The 20,040-nt window shown below is 36.0% G+C and overlaps 2 protein-coding genes across 7 annotated transcripts in view; one reads left to right on the top strand and one right to left on the bottom strand.

Annotated features, from left to right (window-relative positions):
- Positions 1-2,119: 2,119 nt before the first annotated feature.
- Positions 2,120-19,067, bottom strand: LOC129271367 (mitochondrial ribosome-associated GTPase 1-like). The gene is made up of 11 exons (XM_064106585.1): positions 18,981-19,067; positions 15,249-15,397; positions 14,690-14,754; positions 13,994-14,098; positions 12,414-12,503; positions 12,035-12,182; positions 8,732-8,793; positions 7,775-7,871; positions 6,701-6,782; positions 4,004-4,110; positions 2,120-2,565 (listed from the first exon to the last, which is right to left on the bottom strand). The coding sequence occupies exons 2-11, from the start codon at positions 15,331-15,333 to the stop codon at positions 2,471-2,473; spliced, it is 936 nt and encodes a 311-aa protein (XP_063962655.1). The 5' UTR covers positions 15,334-15,397; positions 18,981-19,067; the 3' UTR covers positions 2,120-2,470.
- LOC129270765 (uncharacterized) overlaps positions 19,039-20,040 on the top strand; it is a 38,052-nt gene continuing 37,050 nt past the window's right edge. For 2 of the 6 annotated variants that reach the window (XM_064106583.1, XM_064106580.1), the window contains exon 1: positions 19,065-19,194. In XM_064106583.1, coding sequence (XP_063962653.1) covers positions 19,177-19,194 — 18 coding nt within the window. In that variant the 5' untranslated portion in view covers positions 19,065-19,176. Of the gene's footprint in view, positions 19,195-20,040 lie in introns of all 6 variants that reach the window. The other 4 variants (XM_064106582.1, XM_064106581.1, XM_064106579.1 and 1 more) reach the window with 4 other exon arrangements.

Raw genomic sequence — 20,040 nt, 5'->3', positions numbered from 1 at the left:
TGAGTGTTTTGCTCGGAAAATCATATTGATATGCTAATACTGTACCTGTTTTTGCTTGAGTGTTAAGAGATATTTGTATTTTAAGGTTAAGGAAAATGATCATCTGAAATTCCATTCAAAGAAAACAAAATACTTGATCTTCAAAAGATTCAGCTGCCTTTCCACATTAAGTGTATTCTAGTGGTCAATTCTATGGCAGCCATACACACAAAAAAGTTTGCTATAAATCGCAAATGGAAATTCCTTTGTTAGAAAAATATTTCAACAACTGGGGTTCGAGACTCAATGGCCCATATCCTGAACGCGGTTTAACTTAGACCTTGATCTAACTCTAAAATTATGGGAAGCCAAACATGTCAAAATTTGTTCACACGGTATGTTTCTTGTGTTTACGGTTCTCTTTCTTGATTCTTTAATGGTGAAGAAAATTCATCTTATTCATCCTTCCGAGACAGTTCAGAATGATTTGTGAAACAAAATGAACCTCTACTGTTAGAGATTTATGTCACAATTGGCTATCCTTAGTTAAACCACAACTTTAGACCAGAGTTTAAATTAAACCCGACTTCAGAATACGGGCCACCGAGTTCAATTATACATTGTATGCCTCTCTCTTCACTTAAAAAAATATTCATAGACCAACTCTTTTCCATTGCATATTCTCGGATCGTTATCAAACGTCGCTCTTCTTGAGATGACATACAGTGTCTTCATGTGAAAAGAGCAAAGGTACATGTATTTTGTACATTCTCATCGGTACCCCAATTATAAATATAAATAGATGTATACATGTTCTTCTTTGACACCTTATTAGGAACATCTCAATGACGTCTATCCGCATACCAGTTCTTAATTGCCCATCGCTGCAGTCACACAACATAACATACTCCAGACCAATTAAATCAGTTACGTCATTTTGAATGGCATATTGGTGTAGGAGTAGAATTCGTTCTTGTAATTGTAGCATGAAGTCACACGGAATTTGAAAGACCAAAGAAATTTAGATTCGCAGGAGCAAATTGAAAAAGCATAATTAGATAGATTAAACAGCTGATCTTAGTAAGAGAGAGTGAAAAAAGGTAGTATGAAATTAAGCAAAGCAAGATGTAGTTACACGTTACTCGGCCTTTCCTGAAAAAATAATGAGCTTTTTAAAAATGTTCTTATGCATTAAATAATGTCCTTCCAAGATATGTAAGTTTATGTTATTGTATGGTGTGTACTGTGTATGTATGTATATTTGACAAGTATGTATACATACATGATGTACCAGTAGAACTATGTACTCAGATTATGCGATCTGATAGGTAAATTTATACCATAGTAAAACAATTTTTGCTAATAAAATGAATGACTTAATGCAAAATATTGAGTGTAGTCACTGTATTTTTCATTCACTGTACATATTGAAAATATTTATTATCAGGATTTATGCATGGTCTTATCATATATGCAGCTTGTCTTTGCTCATCTAGCCATCATTAATATGGACTACTCAGTCTCTCATTCCCTATTTTTTTAAAAAAGTGCAAGGATGCTGTCCTGATGACTTGTGAAAGTTATGAAATCATGTATAAATTAGCATAATAATTCCAAAGTAATCTCAAAAGATTCATGAAGGGGGGGGGGGGGGGGGGGGTCACTAAATCGTTTTTTCAGACTGCATTACTAGGTGACTTATCTTCCAATTTTCCTTCTACTACCAAGTCCTGGGGCCCGTTTCACAAAGAGTTACAACTGTTGTAACTTAACCATATGATGGTAACCTTGATTTCGATTGGCTGCTGAGCCCTGTTGCCATGGTATTTGCCATAATGGCAAAGTTACAACAGTTGTAACTCTTCAATTATGAAACGGGCCCCAGATCTCTGTGGGATTCCAACCCCCATCACCTTGTTAAGAAGAATTTTAAGCCCAAAAGATTAGATTTTAAGCTTTAGCTGATGGGAACCCAAATCATCGAGACTGATTTACCACAAGTGTCACCCAGTAGTGCATAAAACTTAGAAACGGCTTAATTAAACATCATCTACATGTACATGTACGAGTGATACAATTCAACTGACTCATACTACACGTCATACGAAAATGAAAAGATTCCTGGGATTCATGAAGTTTTGAATAAGGCACTGTTTAATTTATATCTGATTCTGACACAAACGAAAAATCTTACAAAAATATACATTTTACCAGTATGTATATTTCCATGCATAAACATACATACATTCGTTCAATGAAATACCACGCTAGCAAGCTGCTTTTCATATGGATTCACACATTGAAGAATAGAAATGCAATCCAGAGGGTCAACTGCGACGGCTGCTCTCACCACAAGGTCCTAAAGGAACATATTGCACTTGAGCATTTTACAACATATTTCCAAATTCCCATAGACTTGATATAGTTTTCACCATGATACCACAGTCAAAGGGATTACAGTTTATTCTATCGTCTGTCCAAATGTTGAAGATCAATCCACGGATATTCGGCCTAAAACTCCGGTCCTAAAGTCACGGACAAGGATCGAAGCAGCCGCGTGAATGTCCAATACTTCCCTCCTTGATCCTAAGAACATCAATGTAAAGTTTAAAACGAAATATTGCATAGTAATGAAGAGTTGAGAATGGGGGTGTAAGTTTCATTCAAAATCATTGCACATTCCTTTTCTGAAAATTCTGCTCATAAAACTAAATGAATTGTGTTTGAAAATAATACAAAAATAATACAGGCCCTTAAAGGTCAAGTCCACCCCAGAAAATTGTTGATTTGAATCAATAAAGAAAAATCAAACAAACATAACCTGCAAATTTCATCGAAATTGGATGTAAAATAAGAAAGTTATGACATTTTAAATTTCGCTTATTTTTCACAAAACAGTTAAATGCCCAACTCAGCGATATGCAAAAGAGATAGTCGATGATGTCCTTCACTCACTATTTCTTTTGTTTTTTATTGTTTGAATTATGAAATATTTCCATTTCTACAGATTTGACAATAAGGACCAACTTGACTTAACCATAAACTGTTACAATAATGGTAATTCCACATGTTCAGGGAGGAATAAAATTTTGTTGCACATGACAATGAGGAGAAAATTAGAACTTTTCATATTTCATATAATAAAATACAAAAGAAGTAGTGAGTGGGTGACGTCATCAGTGTGCCAATTTGCATTCCAACCAGGATGTGCATATAATTGTTTTGTGAAATTAAGCGAAACTTTGAAATGTCATAACTTTCTTATTTTACATCCGATTTTGATTGCTTGTTGGATTTTTCTCCTTTTATTCAAATCAACTTTTTGTTGGGGTAGACTTGTCCTTTAATAATACCATAGAGATGAATGGACATGTACGTGTATAACCTATTCCTAGGATTGATAATATTTCAACAGCTACAAATTAACTTAACATTTTTTTTTACAGATTATGCAGTTTTATTAAATTAGAGAATATTTTTCAAGGAAAATACTGAGATGTCCCTTCATTCTATTGAACTACTTGTAATTTTAGGACATTCCATTACTACAATTTACATATAAATTGTATGGTTCCATGACATTTGCTCCAGCGGCAATTGCTCCACTCTGAATTCCACGCACTAATGGAACGACCAACTTCAACCATGGGGTTTAACACTATACCCTTCCCTACACCTACCCCTAAACCTATAAATATAAAACCTTATTGGGCAATTTCATAAAATATGTACGTTCGACCCCCTATATGTGGGACCTTCATGAAATTTTCTGTCTCTGATTTCTTGTTCTTTATGCAGTCCTGAATGTTCTCAAAGGACCATGACTTGGTCAGTTTATAAAGTGAGGTAAGACTTGAGAAAAATGGGGGTCGGACATACAAAAAGGTTGATCATTTTATGGAATTGCCCTTTTGCAACCCTTACCCTACATCTTACACAAAATTAAGCCTGGAGCAATTGTTGCGAGAGCAAATAATTATAATGTCTTGTCGCCAAATTAGACACCACATTTACAAAATAATACCTTCATAGGTCTTCAGCTTTCTTGTTCTGCCAAACTTGATTGCTATGTCAGCTAATACTCTGTCAATATCATCACAAGGTTCAGAAATGTTGTACACATCCACATACCTGTATAAGCAAGATGAAATAGACAGCTGAAAGGCACTAAACTCTAAAAACATCAGGGCCCCGTCTTACAAGAGTTACGCTTGATCCAATTAATCATAACTCTATGGAAATCCATCAGTGTCATAATATTTTCTACAGGAAATTTGCAAAATGTCCTTTGTCAACAAAGGAGAACACCCCAAACAGTCAAGAAATCAATGGATTTATGGATATACATTCATATCTAGAATTTTTTTTGAACAAACATGCATTTTATATGTTGCTGGCGTTCCTTTGTGAAACAGGGCCCAGTCTTACAGAGAGTTATGATTGATCCAATCAAAGTCATGTATGGGAAGCCAGTGATGCCAACTCCTAGAATGCACACGTCCATTCAAATTATTTTCTACATATCGATGTACACCAAAGCATTCATCAATGTCTTGGCCAATCAGTATGCTTCTCCTTATTTCAAAGGAATGTTTTGTACATTTCCTAATATATGAAGAATTATGGCACTGTTGGACTTCCATAGTTGATATTGATTGGATCAAGCAGAATTATACGTAAGACATTGACCAGGGCCCCCGTCTTACAAAGAGTTACGATTGATCCAATGAATTGTAACTCTATGGCATCCCATCAGTGTCATGATTTTTTTCTACAGGAAATTTGCACAATGTCCTTTGTAAATATTAAAGAGAAGCAAAGTGAATTTTCAAGAAAACAATGAATGCATGAATATACATCATACATGTAGCTAGAAAATATTTGAACAAACGTGCATAATAGATGTTGACGCTGCTGGCCGTCCATAGTTGCGATTGATTGGATCAATGTAACTTTTTGTAAGACGGGACCCTGACAACTTTCCTTGAATGGGATTGGCTGGGAAGCACGGTTACCTTAGTAACTATCGAATAAAATGGGACTAGTCGGATAAAAAGGTCCAACAAGTCCTTTCATGAGAGCTCCCCTGGAGGTGGTTTCACAAAATTAAAGTGTGCCTGTGAAAACCAAAAACCAATGCAAACATTTTAGTTAACAATAGGGCGCACGGGACATTGTGACAACAATTTATAGTCTCTTAGCTGAATGCTGGAGCAATAAAACTTCCTTTTTTCATTTATAAAGTTAAGTGGGTTGCGACGTGGAGAACTGATAACCAACAAAAAATGTTTGAGTACGAGTGAATTAAAGGTGAAAATGTTGTGTGTCGTACGGGACTCGGAAATTTCCCGTACGACATGCAACATTTTCACCCCTAATGCATTAATGGAAAACAGATTTTTTGTCTTTTTGTTGGTTGCCATTTTTTTACATGACTACCCAGTAGTATTTTACCTAGCATGGAATCGCCCCGGGGGGGGGGGGGGGGCACTTACATTGACGAGTGAATACCATGCGCGACCAAAAAAAACGTAAAAAGGATGTCTTTTTCAAGATAGGGCATGTTACGTACGTAACGTAATATAAAAAAGACTTTAAAAAGTAAAAAAAGTATAAAAAAGACTAAAATATTTTATAAAGGATGCACTTTTTGCCCCAACAGTCAACATTACGTGTTTAGAGTCCGATTTGCGCGAGGTGTGGCCGTACTAAACCCAGTGATGTAGGTAAAGGTAAAACCGACGTCCATGACATATAACAATTAAAATATCGCTGTACTTGTTTAGGGCTTCAATTCAGGGAATACTTTCCAAGGGTATCGTTTTGTTTCCAATACTTGTTAAGGGTAGGGTTTCACACGCCAATACTTTTTAAGGGGTGCATTTTCAGAATATGGAAAATACTTGTTTAGGGTGCTTTTCGAGACCCCATGGTCGCGCATGGTATCCACTCGTCAATGGAAGTGGCCCCCCTGGGGGAATCGCCCATTATCATTGATATTGATAAAAATTACAATGTAATTCACATACACTGAACTACATTTTGAGGCACATAATGAAATGGAAAAGGAACAGCATGTGCAAAAGGACTGCATTCATTCAAGATTATTTCTAGTGATTCAAAGATTTAAATGAATCACAGGCTAACGTAAAGGAGTGCATCTAAGCAAGGGGTACATTTAAGTTTCGCAAACACAGTTTCCTTCAGCACGAAAATTATCCACATTGTGCTGCACTTAACCCAGGAGAGGTAAATGGGTACCTTAGCAGAAATTTATTCCTGGAAATGCGTGTGCACTGTAAATAATTACGGTTGCCACGCTAAAGCCGGGTTATAATATCAAAGTCCTTAAAAGGGCATAGAGATGTTTGATATGTACTATACAAGAACTGTTTGTTATTGTTATTATCATAAAAAAATATCTAATTATCATCATATTATTATTAACTGTGAAATGCCATGGTCATGTAAGACACTCTCCTCTTTGTGAAACATCCCCTTTAAAAAAAAAAAACCACTTAAAATGCTGCAGCATGTTTCAAATAACCAGGGGCCCGTAACACAAAGCTTAGCAATGATCGTAGGACATTTTTCTACGATTGAATGCATTGCCTACAATGTATAATCAATCGTAAAAATCATGAGTACGATTAATTAATAAGCTTTGTGTTACGGGACCCAGGTGTTGGTCTCTGAAATCTTACATTACTTTTAAAATTACCTAAATTTCTGCAATCTATTGAGAGTAAAGAGTGTATAGTCAGCAATCAGCTCGGTTCCGACCATGTGGTCTTGAAGTGTGCCTGTGAAAGAAATGCAAAAATGAAGAAATATATTAATATCAGTTAAACCAGAAGTGACAATTGACTAATCAGGCTCAATTGTTCTTCTTGTAAATCAATCAAGCAAACATTTCTTTGAATAACTTTGTGCATCGACTTTTATTCTTAGTTTGTGAAGTAACTAGATATACAGTGGTGCTTAAAAGTTTAATAGTGAACCCCACCAGAAAATGAACATAAATAAAAGTGTGCAAGTTCTGTCATCTTTTAGATATTTAATTGTAAAGTCAGGTGATAAAACATTACAATCAAATAAGTTTGTTTCTCAAGGTTCGCCGGACATTGTATTGTTGTCTACATTCAACACTGAGCATGAAGGAGTGCCTTTCTGGTGGGGTTAACTAACTTTTTTTAGCACCAATGTAGATCCTAATTCATTTTTTAAGATTATGTACACTAAGAATGAAGAAAATGAGTATTTTAAGATTTTACGATACAAGCAGATATGTGACATTTCGTCAAGATTTCAATTAATTGGAAACCTTAGTGGCCAAAACCAAATACATTTCCACTCTAGTTGTTGCAGCTTCCCCTCATTGCACATGAAATGTTATGGCCACATAACACAAAGCTTCACAATTGACCATGCAATCAGTCACATATCTCAGCTCTGTGATTGATTACAAAGCTTTGTGTTATGGGGACCTGGGCCAGTCTTACAAAGAGTTGCGAATTGCCATTGATGCGAACAACCACAACTATGAAAAGCCAGCAACGTCAACATCTGATATGCGTTTGTTTTAAAATATTTTCTAGATATGATGAGTATTCACATATTTATAATTTTCTTGAAAAATTCAATGAGCTTCTCTTTGTTTACAATGGATATTTGTATAGATTTCCTGCAGCAAAAATTATGACATTGATGGATTTCCGTACAGTCGAGATTGATTGGATCATTTGCAACTTTGTAAGACGGTGCTCTGTACTCCTGTACCGTAGTAACGACTCACCCATAATAGCAAGCTTCATACCAATCTCAACATTCTGAATGAAAGGTGTTGTGATGCCGGGGGTATCAAACAACCAGACTCGAGGCTGCTCACTCACCTGAAAAACAAGAATATTTTTGTAAATACTACAGGTAAATTAAAGTCAAATAATGATAATAATAATATGCAACATGTATACTGCGTTTAATACAATATTTCTATGTGTTGCAAACTAATACCCAGGCTTCAGCACAAATTATCAAGATCTGGGGCCCGTTTCATAAAGGACTTGCAACTCTTGTTACTTTGCCACAATGGCAACTACCATGGCAACAGGGCTCAGCAGCCAATCAGAATCAAGATTACCATGGTAGTTGCCATAATGGCAAAGTTACAACAGTTGCAAGTCCTTTATGAAACGGTCCCCTGGTGCTTGAGCACTCAAAGAATTCCTTCCTACTAGGTAAACAGGTAAATTGCTGATTCGTCTATTGCCAACTCGTCCACTCATCACATGGTCTACCTTCATTTAATCTAATGCCATTCCATCCATCAACATTTTGTCTAACAACCATTTCGTCCAATAACCATTTGGTCCAATAATCACTTTGTCTAATTACGAGTTTGTCTATGACCATTTTGTTTCATAACCAGTTGGTCTTATACCCACTTTCTTTTCATTCATTTTGCCCAACTAACACTTATCCAATTAGACCAAAAGGTTATTATACGCCATGGACTAAATGGCTACTGGACCAACTGACAGTTGAAAGACGAGATTCGTAACCACTGGACCACGACGCCCCCATTGATAAGACAGAATTTGTCAGACAAAACATTTGACAAAACCTTACATGAAACGATTCCCCGGTGAGTGATTATTCACATGTACATGTATTCCATTTTTATGAAATAGAGACTTAATTTTGAAAATGTACTAAAAATGTAAGAACTATTTTGATTGGAGTTTAAACTTACTAGAATTCTCTGCATCAACGATCTTGTAACCCCTGGAAGCCTTCCAACCTTCGTTCCCTTTCCTGGAAGAAAACAATAGAAGTTATACTTCATCCAAGCTGTGCTCCAAATGCACAGCAAAAATGTGTTTTAAGAAAGAATAATAGTAAAATCCGTATTTATATAGCATTTAATACATCAGAAAAACGTCTCTAAGTGCTTTACAGATACATGTATATTATTATCCCGGTCATCGGATCCTGGCATGCCCGCACACAATGTATGCACTTTCTCCACTCCCCAGGGAGCATTCCAACAAGAGTTCCAAGACTCGATTGCTAAGCATACTACAGGCTTATGCATCCTACCGGCTACCCATTTAACACCTGGGTGGAGAGTGGCAAAGTGTGGATTGACGCCTTGCCAAAGGACGCTAGGCCACGGTGGGATTTGAACACACGGCACTCTGACTGCAAGGTGAGAGTCAGTACCGCTACACCACGACGCTTCCTTAGAAAGAATTATTCTCGATTCTATCAAGTCAAAGTAGTTGGTTTTACTCTTCCCTCATGCCTGTTGGGGACTTTTTTTGTCCCCCCCCCCGCAAGAGCCATGTTTTTGTGAATCTTATCACATAGAACGTCCTTATGCATTGCATAAATATGTGATACAAAGGGAGTACTTATGATGCAAAAGTATCATACCAAATGTTGGGCTTAAGTGGTATTGCAATATTAAAAGATATGTGATTGATAGCAAATTTCAGTTGTTAATCTTTAAGTGATAGATCCGTTTTATACAAAACAGCCCAATCCACAATGTTTGATACAAGAAAAATGAAAATTTAAATCAAATGCAAGACTTGTGGTTGATTTCAGGCTTTAAATTGACTTGCGATTGATAGCAATGAATTTCCTTTCAATGTCCTATTTGTGATAATGCATGGAAGCAAAAATGTAAAACTCTATTAAAAAAAGTTCAAGAGTGGATGCAGTTTTTTTTACATTGAATATCAATCTCAGTGAATAATTTTCCTGGGGCCCTGTCTTACAAAGAGATCCGATCAACCTCAAGTATATGGAAATCCATCAACGTGAAGTTTTTCTTAAGGAAATGTGCAGTGTCCTTAGTAAACAAAGAGAATCAAACTGAGTCTTCAAGAGAATGAGGAATGTATGAATATATATCTAGAAAATATTTTGAACAAATTTGCATTTTAGATGTTGACGTTGCTGGCCATCCATATAGTTGTGATTGTACAACGCCTACTTAGCTTGTTGTACACGAGCAAATGGGAGGCTGAATGTCAAACATTCGTACCGTTGCACAAAAGACGTACCATCCAAAATGTACCGTTGCACGGCTTTAGGAGGTGACGTCACTAAGCTAGATAAATGCGCGAATACTCGTGCTATGTAACGACAAAAATTAGGTATGCAAGTAAGCATGCGCATTGCTACTAGCAACTAGCTTTTTACGATCTAGGCCCTAGATCACATTCACAGTAGCTCGTTAACGTTGCGGACAAGAGGGCTAGGCCTAGGTCTAGATCTTAATCTAACTTTTGGATTATTTATTTGCATTTTACAATCGGATTACCATGGCAGCACCTACATTTGCACTGTTAACCGATCTAGAATTGGAGGAGCTTGTCTCTGATGCGGATGCAAAAAACACAAAACGCGGTATCAAGTTTGCAAAATGTCGCCTGGAAGAATTTGCCAAATGTGCTTCTACCTCGCTTGAGGACGTGGAAAAACTATCCAAGGATGAGTTAGACAAGTTTCTTTGTCGCTTCTATGCCGGTCTGAGGAAGGAAGATGGCACATTTTATGCCAAAAAGACAATGCATGCCATTAGATTTGGCGTTTGTCGTCATTTCAAATCCGTGAGAGGTGTGGATATTTCAGATGCAGCGAATTTCCCAGAAAGTCAGAAAATCTACAAGGCCATGATGATAAAGCTTAAAAAGGAGGGCAAAGGATACATGTATGTTCAACACAAAACTGCCATATCTGATAGTGACATGGCAAAAATAGCTCAATCAGATGCAGTGGACACAAACACACCACTTGGACTACAAAACAAAGTGTTTCTTGATATCATGACATATTTCGGACAAAGATGTCGTGAAAATCTTCATCTCAAGAAATTTAATGATTATGTCTTGCAAAAAGACGAAGATGGAGTTCGATATTTTGAGCATCGGACACGCTAACAAAGTCAAGACGAGAAAATGAAGATGAAAAGTTTGGTGGACGAATGTATGAGGTGCAAGGATCTGAAAGATGTCCAGTATTCTCGTTGATGAAATATCTAACTTTGCTAAATCCCGAATTGACAAACTTCTGGCAAAGGCCAAAGTCCAAGACCCCAGAAAATGGACCCTGGTATGACAAAGCACCTCTCGGACAAAACAGCTTAGGAAACAAAATGAAAAACATCGCAAAGAGTGTTGGGCGCAAAGAGTGCTGGGTGCACAGCTCACTACACCAACCATAGCCTGCGGGCGACTACAGTGACCATTCTCGATCAAGCAGGCATTGCTTCCCGAGATATCATGGAAGTAACTGGACACAGATCAGAGTCCTCTCTAAATAACTATGTAAAAACAAGCAAGAAGAAGAAGAGAGAAATGAGTGCCCAAATCGCATCATCAATGCAAGAAGAGAAATTAGGACTAGGACCACGCCTAACTCCAAGCAACAGATCTAACGTAGGCCTAGACCTATCTCACGTTAGATCCAGATCTAGACCTGTACCACACACTTCAACTTGTCCCACTGACACTGGTCTGGGATCTGGTCTTGTCTCCAGTAAGACACAAAGTAGACATGGAACTCCTATCGATAGACCCAAATCTAGACCTGCTACTACTAGTACAAGTGCAACCCTCGATGCTGAGAATCTTGAGATTGCTGGAATTGACGAACCCATCCTGTCTCTCTCCCAAGAACAATTGATATTTCAGGATAATTTGAATATCCACCATTCGGTGAAAGAAAGAGACGCTCTATTCAACTCGGCTCACGCCTCGTTGAATAGAGCATCTTTCTTTCACCTCATGCGAAATCTCGCACCATCGCACTCATGCCTATTTGCTATTTGTATATTGATCAGATCAAATCGAAACTCTTTGTAAGACGGAGCCCTGATATCGCATCACAATTTGCTCTACATTTTTTAATGAATGACCACTGCACAAAATTTTCTTTGTGTAGCAATTTTTCACATAGGACTGTACATAACCTAGCTGAATGATTTTCTCTAACATTCACAAATGCTGATCAAATCTGAGAAGAAAAATATTCCCCCGAGTCTCACCTCTTTTTACGTGCATCCTTCGGAGGGCGTTGATGAGGGACGACTTGCCAACATTTGGGATCCCTACAACCATAATGGAATATTCCTGGTCCTCTGCCCGATTGAATCTTTCCCTTCCCCCGACGATATCGATCACTGCAGGTATGATCTACATCACAAAAATACCAATATTACATTATCAGGTATTAATACAAGGAATATCTTAATCTACAAGGCTGACTAAACGAAATTGCAGACTTAGGCACGCAATCCGTTGAACCCATAATAGTCCCAGGGTATTTTTATTCTTGTCATTCCAGGAGGCGCTATATAAATGTTGTTTATAATCATTATTATTATTATTATGCGTGTTTTATTATGTCACTCCTTGTTTACTTACTTTTTTAGCACTTGGACTGTTCTGCTGCAAACAATTTGTGAACATAACATGCTCGATCCCCTCCTCCTGCCGCAAACGTTTTCTTATATCCTATATAGAAGAGCAAAGTTCAATATTCATCAAAAATAAGCACACTAATGGACATTGGCTAAGATTCATGTTCAGAGTTGTACAATATGGATTTGCCTATAGCGTGATAAAGAGTTTCTCACTGCAAACATATAACATTCTAAGCAATTTAAAAGTAATACCAGTAGTTATGCAATTTATTAACAGCCATTTCCCACCCAGATCGTCACCAACAGCATTTTGGAGATTTGTTTCACTTTGCAGGGCTGGACATTTCATTTCTCTATTGGCAGTCTTCCTGGGGTTTTTGTCTGTGAAATCAATTTATGAATGATACCAGGGGTGGGGGTATTTCACATAAGAGCGACATTGATACAGTCACGCGTAAACGCAAATGTGTCCATGATATTTATCTCATTGATTAATGTGTGAGAGTGTGCCCTCCCTGAGAAAAATCCAACTGATGTGTAGATGTGTCTTATACTGCAAGTAACTGGGAATTAAAGTGCAACTTGTAGTCACATTTAATTCATTGTGAAACACCCCTAGAAGCTTTGACAAGATTTATTTGTCTCTAGTGAGGGCTTCTTCTTGTCGACAAGAAAGTCTAGAGCCTAGCTTTGGTGTTGTAACTATTGATAGCTATTCAAATGTAACACACATCTTCAACACAGGAAGCTCAATTTATCAGCTCATTTGACATTCATATCACCCCAAACTGCCTGTGAAATGACAGTTACTCCTACGACATTTGCTCCAGTCTTCAGGGTTCCCAGCTTTTCAAGAAAACAAAATTGCCTGATTTTTCCCTGATGAAGTTTAAAAATTCCCTGATAACTATTTAAACCCATTCCCAGTTTTGCATGTTTTCTACGTTTTTGCATTGATTTACAAGTATTTTCAGTATAAAAACAATAATGTAAAACTAATTAGTACCACCATAACCAGTCATTCAATGGATGTTTGGATGTGCAACAAAATAAAACAGAGTCAGACTGACTATCGTGCTTTCGACTTTTGGGCCAGTTAAAATTTCCTGATTTTTCCCTCATTTGAGGCATTTTCCCCTGATTTGAGGTATTTTTTATCAAATTTCCCAATTTTTTCCCTTACTGGAAAAGAGTAAAATAATTTTCCATGATGGGCTGGGAAGCCTGGGTCTTAATATCTCAGAGGGCATAGGGTTAGAGTAATAGCGTTTTGGGTTCAGAATAATGTAAAAATAATGATTAGGGATTATTTAGTTTTGGAGGTTAGATTTTATGTATGGATTAAGGTGCATATTTTCCAACGGAGCAATTGTCGCCGGAGCAAATGCCATGGAACCGAACTGCCTCGGAAATATAAATGTAACAGAAATGGTTTTCTATACCCTTGAAGTATGAAATTTTTGATATGCTTCACATAATTGAAGCCCAGAATTTAACAGACCACGGCCTGAGTTAAACTGGTTTCCCGAATACTCAGTGACCAATGGGTTCTAAAGGTAGAGCCTACATGTAGATACTCACATTACTTAACGCCATGTCTGCTAAGTCTTTCTTGTTAAGAATCAGAAGATGGGGTTTGATGCCGAAGCTTTCTCGGAATGCTGGATTCCTACCAGCAAAAGGAAGCTATAATAGAGAAAATAGTGAAAACTATAAAAACTATTCCACTCATTTTAATACATGTAGATTCAAGCATTCAGAAATTTTTTAGTAAATCTCCATACAAAAGTGAGTGTCCCTATTCCAATTTGATACTGCCCTAAAACACGGTATTCAGTGATTTAACATAAAAATATTGATTGGTTGCCCAGTCATAACAATATATATCTGGGTATTTTTTTTTTAACTATAAACCACTTTTAATTTCAGAGCTCAGAGTACGAATAAGCCTATGGATTGGAGCTATACAACTTCAAAGACATTCTGGAAACCTACGCTTATTTTTGAACGTTCTAGAATTTATGAGCTTTCCCAATATGTCTGAAAGAGTGGAATCATTATACAGTGATGCTAAAAGTTAGTGAACCCCATCAAAAAATGTTCTGCCATGATTTAGATAAAATATTACATTCAATCAAGTTTATTTCTCTGGTGTTGTTTTCTACATTTAACACTCAGAATGAATGAGTACATTTTCTGGTTGGGTTCACTAACTCTTTATTAGCACCAGTGTATATCTCTATTTACGTCAATTCATACGATATAATGTTTTCTTACCCTCGCATCATGGACCTCTATAACACAGTCTACTTTCCTCATAGTACCTTCCATCTTTTTCATACCTGCCAACAAAAACAGTCAAAGTATTATCATTTATTGATTAATCATGCTACCTCCTTTATCAAAAGAAAACCCTAAGCCTGCATACCTGTTAACAGAAGAAAAAAACATCTTAAAAGGGTTTTTACTTTTAGTGAAGGTTAGAGAAGTAAAACAGTCTCGTGAAATAAAGGAGTTGAAGATTAAAGTCTAATACATCAGAAATTGTTCTTAAGATCTTTATTCTTCATTATTTTCATTGTATGGCTCATCGTTTAATCATTTCCTCGATACAAAGCATTCCATTCCTGATCAGATTGCATTTTGATATAGAAAATCTCAAGAAACTGAATTCTCGATATCAAGAAATCATTTTGTGTACACAAAAAGGCAATTCTAAATATGAAGGAAATAGGGAAAATTAGTAAATTGTTTGCCATATGTACATTGGTCTATAAAGTTGGCTAAAGCATCTGGATGAGAGAGCCCCTTTACTTTTTATTTTCTTGAAACTCACTTCGAGCCATATGCGATGGAAACCAGTGCGTCAGTTCTTTATGCCCAAAGACAAAGGATTCCCGAAAGACGTGGGTAGCTGCCATGTCGTGGTCCTGGACTCTCGCGATACTCACTCATCCAAGAACTTCAACGAGTAGTTTGAAAAGTCTGTATATAGAAAAAATTGTCACATTCTAAAGATTCAATAATTAATTCATACTTGTTCAAAATGTGTGCCTGTAAACCATGAATGTTAAAAAATATTTTTAATTACAATACATCTATTGTTTTTCCCTTCCCTTTATGTTGTATAAAATAAGACTGTTTTTTTTTATAAAAAGCTGAATAAATCTTGCTAATTATCTACAATTAATCCCTTTTCATATTGTATCTAGGCCAATAGTGATTCAATTTTCAAAAAGTCAGATTTTTTCATTCTTTGTGTTCCTTGATATACATGCATGTAAAAAAAAAAAAAAAAAAACCCTGTCCTTTTGTAAAGTTCACGAGGAAGGGAACATAAGTTTCCATCATGTGCAATAGTCCTACAGACACACTGCAGCATACCCTGCGTGAGTCTCCATTTGTATGATGGGGGACCTAAAGCAAGGCACTTTGTTTTCAAATGATAAAAACTATGCCAATTTTGAACAAATCATCTATCACTAATTTGTAACAAATATTCTAAAGATCCTTAACCAAGAAGAAAATACCACAGAACTAACTAATATGAAAATCCTGCCATGTTTTCCGAACACCTCTTGATTTTGCCACCCGATGTAGAAGGGGTCCTAAAGCTACGCACTCTATTTATCGTGCAAAAAAATAGTATTTCCTGTGCCTCAATTTCTAAAATATGTCCATATTATTATAGGAAAATATGAAGTTAAAGTGAATATAACTCCGAAATTCCAAACAATTGCTGGTTTTCTCTGCGTTCAAGGATTTATGCAGGCTCTGTAGAAAAACTGAATAGGGATCGTCCATCACTCTGCAGTCACAGCTTCACACACAGAGCTAGAGTACGCATTTATTTTGCCATTGGAATAGCATGCGCGATGGAGTGGTGCGTAGCTTTAGGACCCGCTACCATACTGACGGAATAAACTACTACTGTGCAGAGTGAATGACAGATGAAAAAAGCAATTTCATATTTTGGTGGAATGCTGGATTCCAGATGCTATGCTCTCAATTTATCAAATTAAAGGGGAAGTTCACCCTAACTAAAAGTATATAATAAAAAAAAAAGCGGAAAAACGGTTTGAGAAAAATCCATCAAAGATTAAAAAACTTATTAGAATTTTAATTATTTGATTTGTGACATCACATGCAAGCAACTTTCCTCCATAACTTATGGTAAAAAAATCAATGAAAAGTACTTATCTCAGTAAATTGAAAATGGTTTTTAGCATACCTTTAGTATATAATCTTATAGTATAATAATATACCAAGTATATTTCAGTGCCTTGAGCACATAATCAATGTGGATTTGGCGCTTTATAAATACTCTATATTATTATTATTATAGACAATAATTTCTCACCCGTTCCTAAACAGATAACAAAACTACGTCATCACAAACCAGTAAAATAAATGAAATTTATGCATTTTATATTACATAGCATATGGGGCAGCTACTCGTTTATTACATCACAAATCCAAAACTTAAGATTAAATTTTTAATCTTTCAAGGATTTTCCTCAAACGTTCACCAATATTTTTTCTATTTTTTTATTTTTTCTATTTTTACAACTAAGTTTTCTTCAGGGTGAATTTCCCCTTTAATATAACATATATTTAGAAGAATTATTTCAAAATCACCCCCAATTATTATGCAGGTGCAAATATTCCTAGCTGAATGATAAGCACCATATGAAATAAAACAACACAAATATTTTTAAAAATTTAAAAAGAAAAATGAACGAAAAAAAAAAGTTAATAGAGAAAAGAAAATAGAAAATAAAGAAAAGAAAAAAACAAAGAATAGAAATAGATCTATACAACATTAAAAGACAAGAAAAAGGTAAACAAAAAATGAAAAGAAATATTCATAAACAAAAGAACAGCTCATAAAAAATAAAAGAAAATGAAAAGAAAAAGAAAAAAAGGAACAAGAAAATAAATAGACCTAATAAAATATAAAATAAAAGAAAAAAATGCAAAGAAATGAACAAAAGAGCAGATCATTAGAAAAGTAATTAAATGAAAAAAAGAGGATTCTCAAATTAAAACATTAATATGAAAAAGAAAAGCAGTGGCAAAAAGTCAAAGGTGTGAACTTTATCCCCCCCCCCTTTCTTCTTCCAGAGTAAGTGCTCCTTCAACTTGAAGCAGCACTAAGCTCTGCCTCTGGCGCAAATATTCACTACTGAATGACACGCGCCGTATAAGCTAAAACAACAACAACAAGAAGGGGGGGGGGGTAAAATTTTCAAGAGGGGAAACAATAATAATAATGGATATTAAGAGGCGCTAAAAATAAAAAGTACCATAGCGCATACAATGTATGAATAACAATTTAACATTTGCAATAATTTCCACAATATTCAGGATAAAAAGGGAAATTAATTAATGATGCGCCATTTTAAATTTCATTTAAAACTTTTTTTTTTGTTGCTTTTTTTATTTGAGTAATTATGATGATGCATGATGCACTTTCTATTAACAATAAAATATTACTAGTAGGGTGTCTGAAGCCACACTGAAAAGTGTCAGCATAAAACAGGCTGATTTAGGGGAAATATGGCACATTTTTTCGGGAAATTCAGGCTGCTAGAAAAATGTGATCTGAATTCATTATTAACTTGTGTTTGGCATGTATGGAAAGATTAAATTCAGGGGCCTCTTTTGACAGTAAGGACACGTTTATAGGATTATTTGAAAAAAGGATTTAGAGATAAATTGCAAACCCTTATTTGTGTGTGTGTTGAGATTGCCATTTCCCCATGCGTTTTCTATGGGAAAATGAAATTTCTGTTTTGCACAATTTTGTTCACTTTGTCGCAATTTTTCATTGTGATCTGGTTTCCAAATCTTTATAAAAATCATACCATCAGAAAGAGCATAAAAAATCCTATTCGACTCTTTATGGACAAGTTTTTGGCATTAATAATGAATTTTTAACAGCTCTCGGAAGCTAAAAATTTGGATTTGTGTGTGTCCATTTCTTAACTACACAGTCTATGGCAGAGAAATGCTGAAAATTGACCTATGTTACATTTCTGTCAGTCGGAAGGTCATTTCTCTTCAAATTCACAAATAAAATATAATACTAATAGTACACTACAGTAATAGTTTCTTGAAATAAGAAAAATATTTTTTTTCTCCAGACACCTTATTAATATTACTAGGTCTAGGCCCAAATTACGATTTGGGGGAATGCAATGCCAAATATCATTAATATATTCATGATTAATCCTCAATTTATCCGGTAGTTTAGGTGCACAGTGCCCCAGTCAGACCTCAGCCCACGCCTCGATGAGTGCCACAGTCACACACGTACACCTGCGGCTGCAGTGCCCCCTTCATACAATTAGTCTACGTGCCGATTCACTCCGAATGCGGCTTCTAATCTTTATAACACACACGGTGTAATCATTTTGTGTACATTATCAATATCAGATAGGATGAGACGCAAAATTCCAGATCCAACTTTTCAAGCCCTTGCCACGGACAGAATCTATCATGTACTTTAAAAATCCTTCCATTCAATTTCTGTTCACCACACTAATTGTACAACTTAAAGTTTTACCTGGCCTTGCCCAAGAAAGAAGTCTCTTAACTCGAGCGTTAGACGAGACGAGAGCGTCACAATTTTCCAATTGAAATGTCGTTTGAGAACACCATACGGTAATCCGTCGCTAGGACGCGAGATGCTAGAAAAAATGAAGAAAAAAAACAATTTTGTTTGATATTGTGAATAAATAATGGTTCTGTAGGAGGAGATCATGCCCTTGTCTATTCCAGTGAGTATTAATTCATATAATATTAACGTGGATTTTTACTTATTTGGTCTTCAACGCGAGTTCGGGTCGAACTAAATTGAAATGATAGACCTCACCCGAGCCGAGGTATGGTGCGGTACGGTACCGGTAGCGGCCACGGCCCACCGCGGCGGCGCCAGGCTGCTGCTAGCTGCTGCAGCTTCACTCCAGATCCAGTCTACCGCTGCAGCTCCGAGTTTAACTTTAAGGCTAACGGTAATAAAGGAGTTTTCGCTTAGCAACATAACTTTTACTGAGGATTCAATCAAGAAAGCTAATTGTATTTTTCAATTTAACTTATTTTTAAAGGACAAGTCCACCCCAACAAAAACTTGATTTGAATAAAAAGATAAAAATTCAACAAGCATAACACTGAAAATTTCATCAAAATCGGATGTAAAATAAGAAAGTTATGACATTTTAAAGTTTCGCTTCATTTCACAAAACAGTTAGGCCTATATGCACATCTCGGTCGGTATGCAAATGAGGGAACTGATGACATCACTCACTCACTATTTCTTTTGTATTTTATTATATAAAATATGAAATATTTTGATTTTCTCATCATTGTCATGTGAAATGAAGTTTCATTCCTCCCTGAACACGTGGAATTCCATTATTTTAATATTTTGTGCTTCAGGCAGGGAGGTCCTAATCATCAAATTCATAAAAATTGAAATATTGTATAATCCAAACAATAAAAAACAAAAGAAATAGTGAGTGAATGACATCACCGACTCTCTCATTTGGATGTAACTGGCTCGTTCATATAACTATTTTGTTAAAAATAAGCGAAACTTTGAAATGTCATAACTTTCTTATTTTACA

Source organism: Lytechinus pictus, chromosome 11, assembly GCF_037042905.1.
Source record: "Lytechinus pictus isolate F3 Inbred chromosome 11, Lp3.0, whole genome shotgun sequence".
NCBI lineage: Eukaryota > Metazoa > Echinodermata > Echinoidea > Temnopleuroida > Toxopneustidae > Lytechinus > Lytechinus pictus.
The sequence above is the reverse complement of the archived record's forward strand: the minus strand, read 5'-3'. Positions and strand labels throughout refer to the sequence as shown.

What these genes read in the sequence shown, in the direction of transcription:
- LOC129271367 (XM_064106585.1), bottom strand. Translation starts at nt 15,333, where the DNA reads ATGGCAGCTACCCACGTCTTTCGGGAATCCTTTGTCTTTGGGCATAAA. An exon ending in CGTTGATGCAGAGAATTCTA is followed by an intron (nt 7,872 to 8,731) that starts GTAAGTTTAAAC and finishes CTTGTTTTTCAG; the next exon opens with GTGAGTGAGCAGCCTCGAGT. An exon ending in AATAGATTGCAGAAATTTAG is followed by an intron (nt 4,111 to 6,700) that starts GTAATTTTAAAA and finishes TTGCTTATACAG; the next exon opens with GTATGTGGATGTGTACAACA.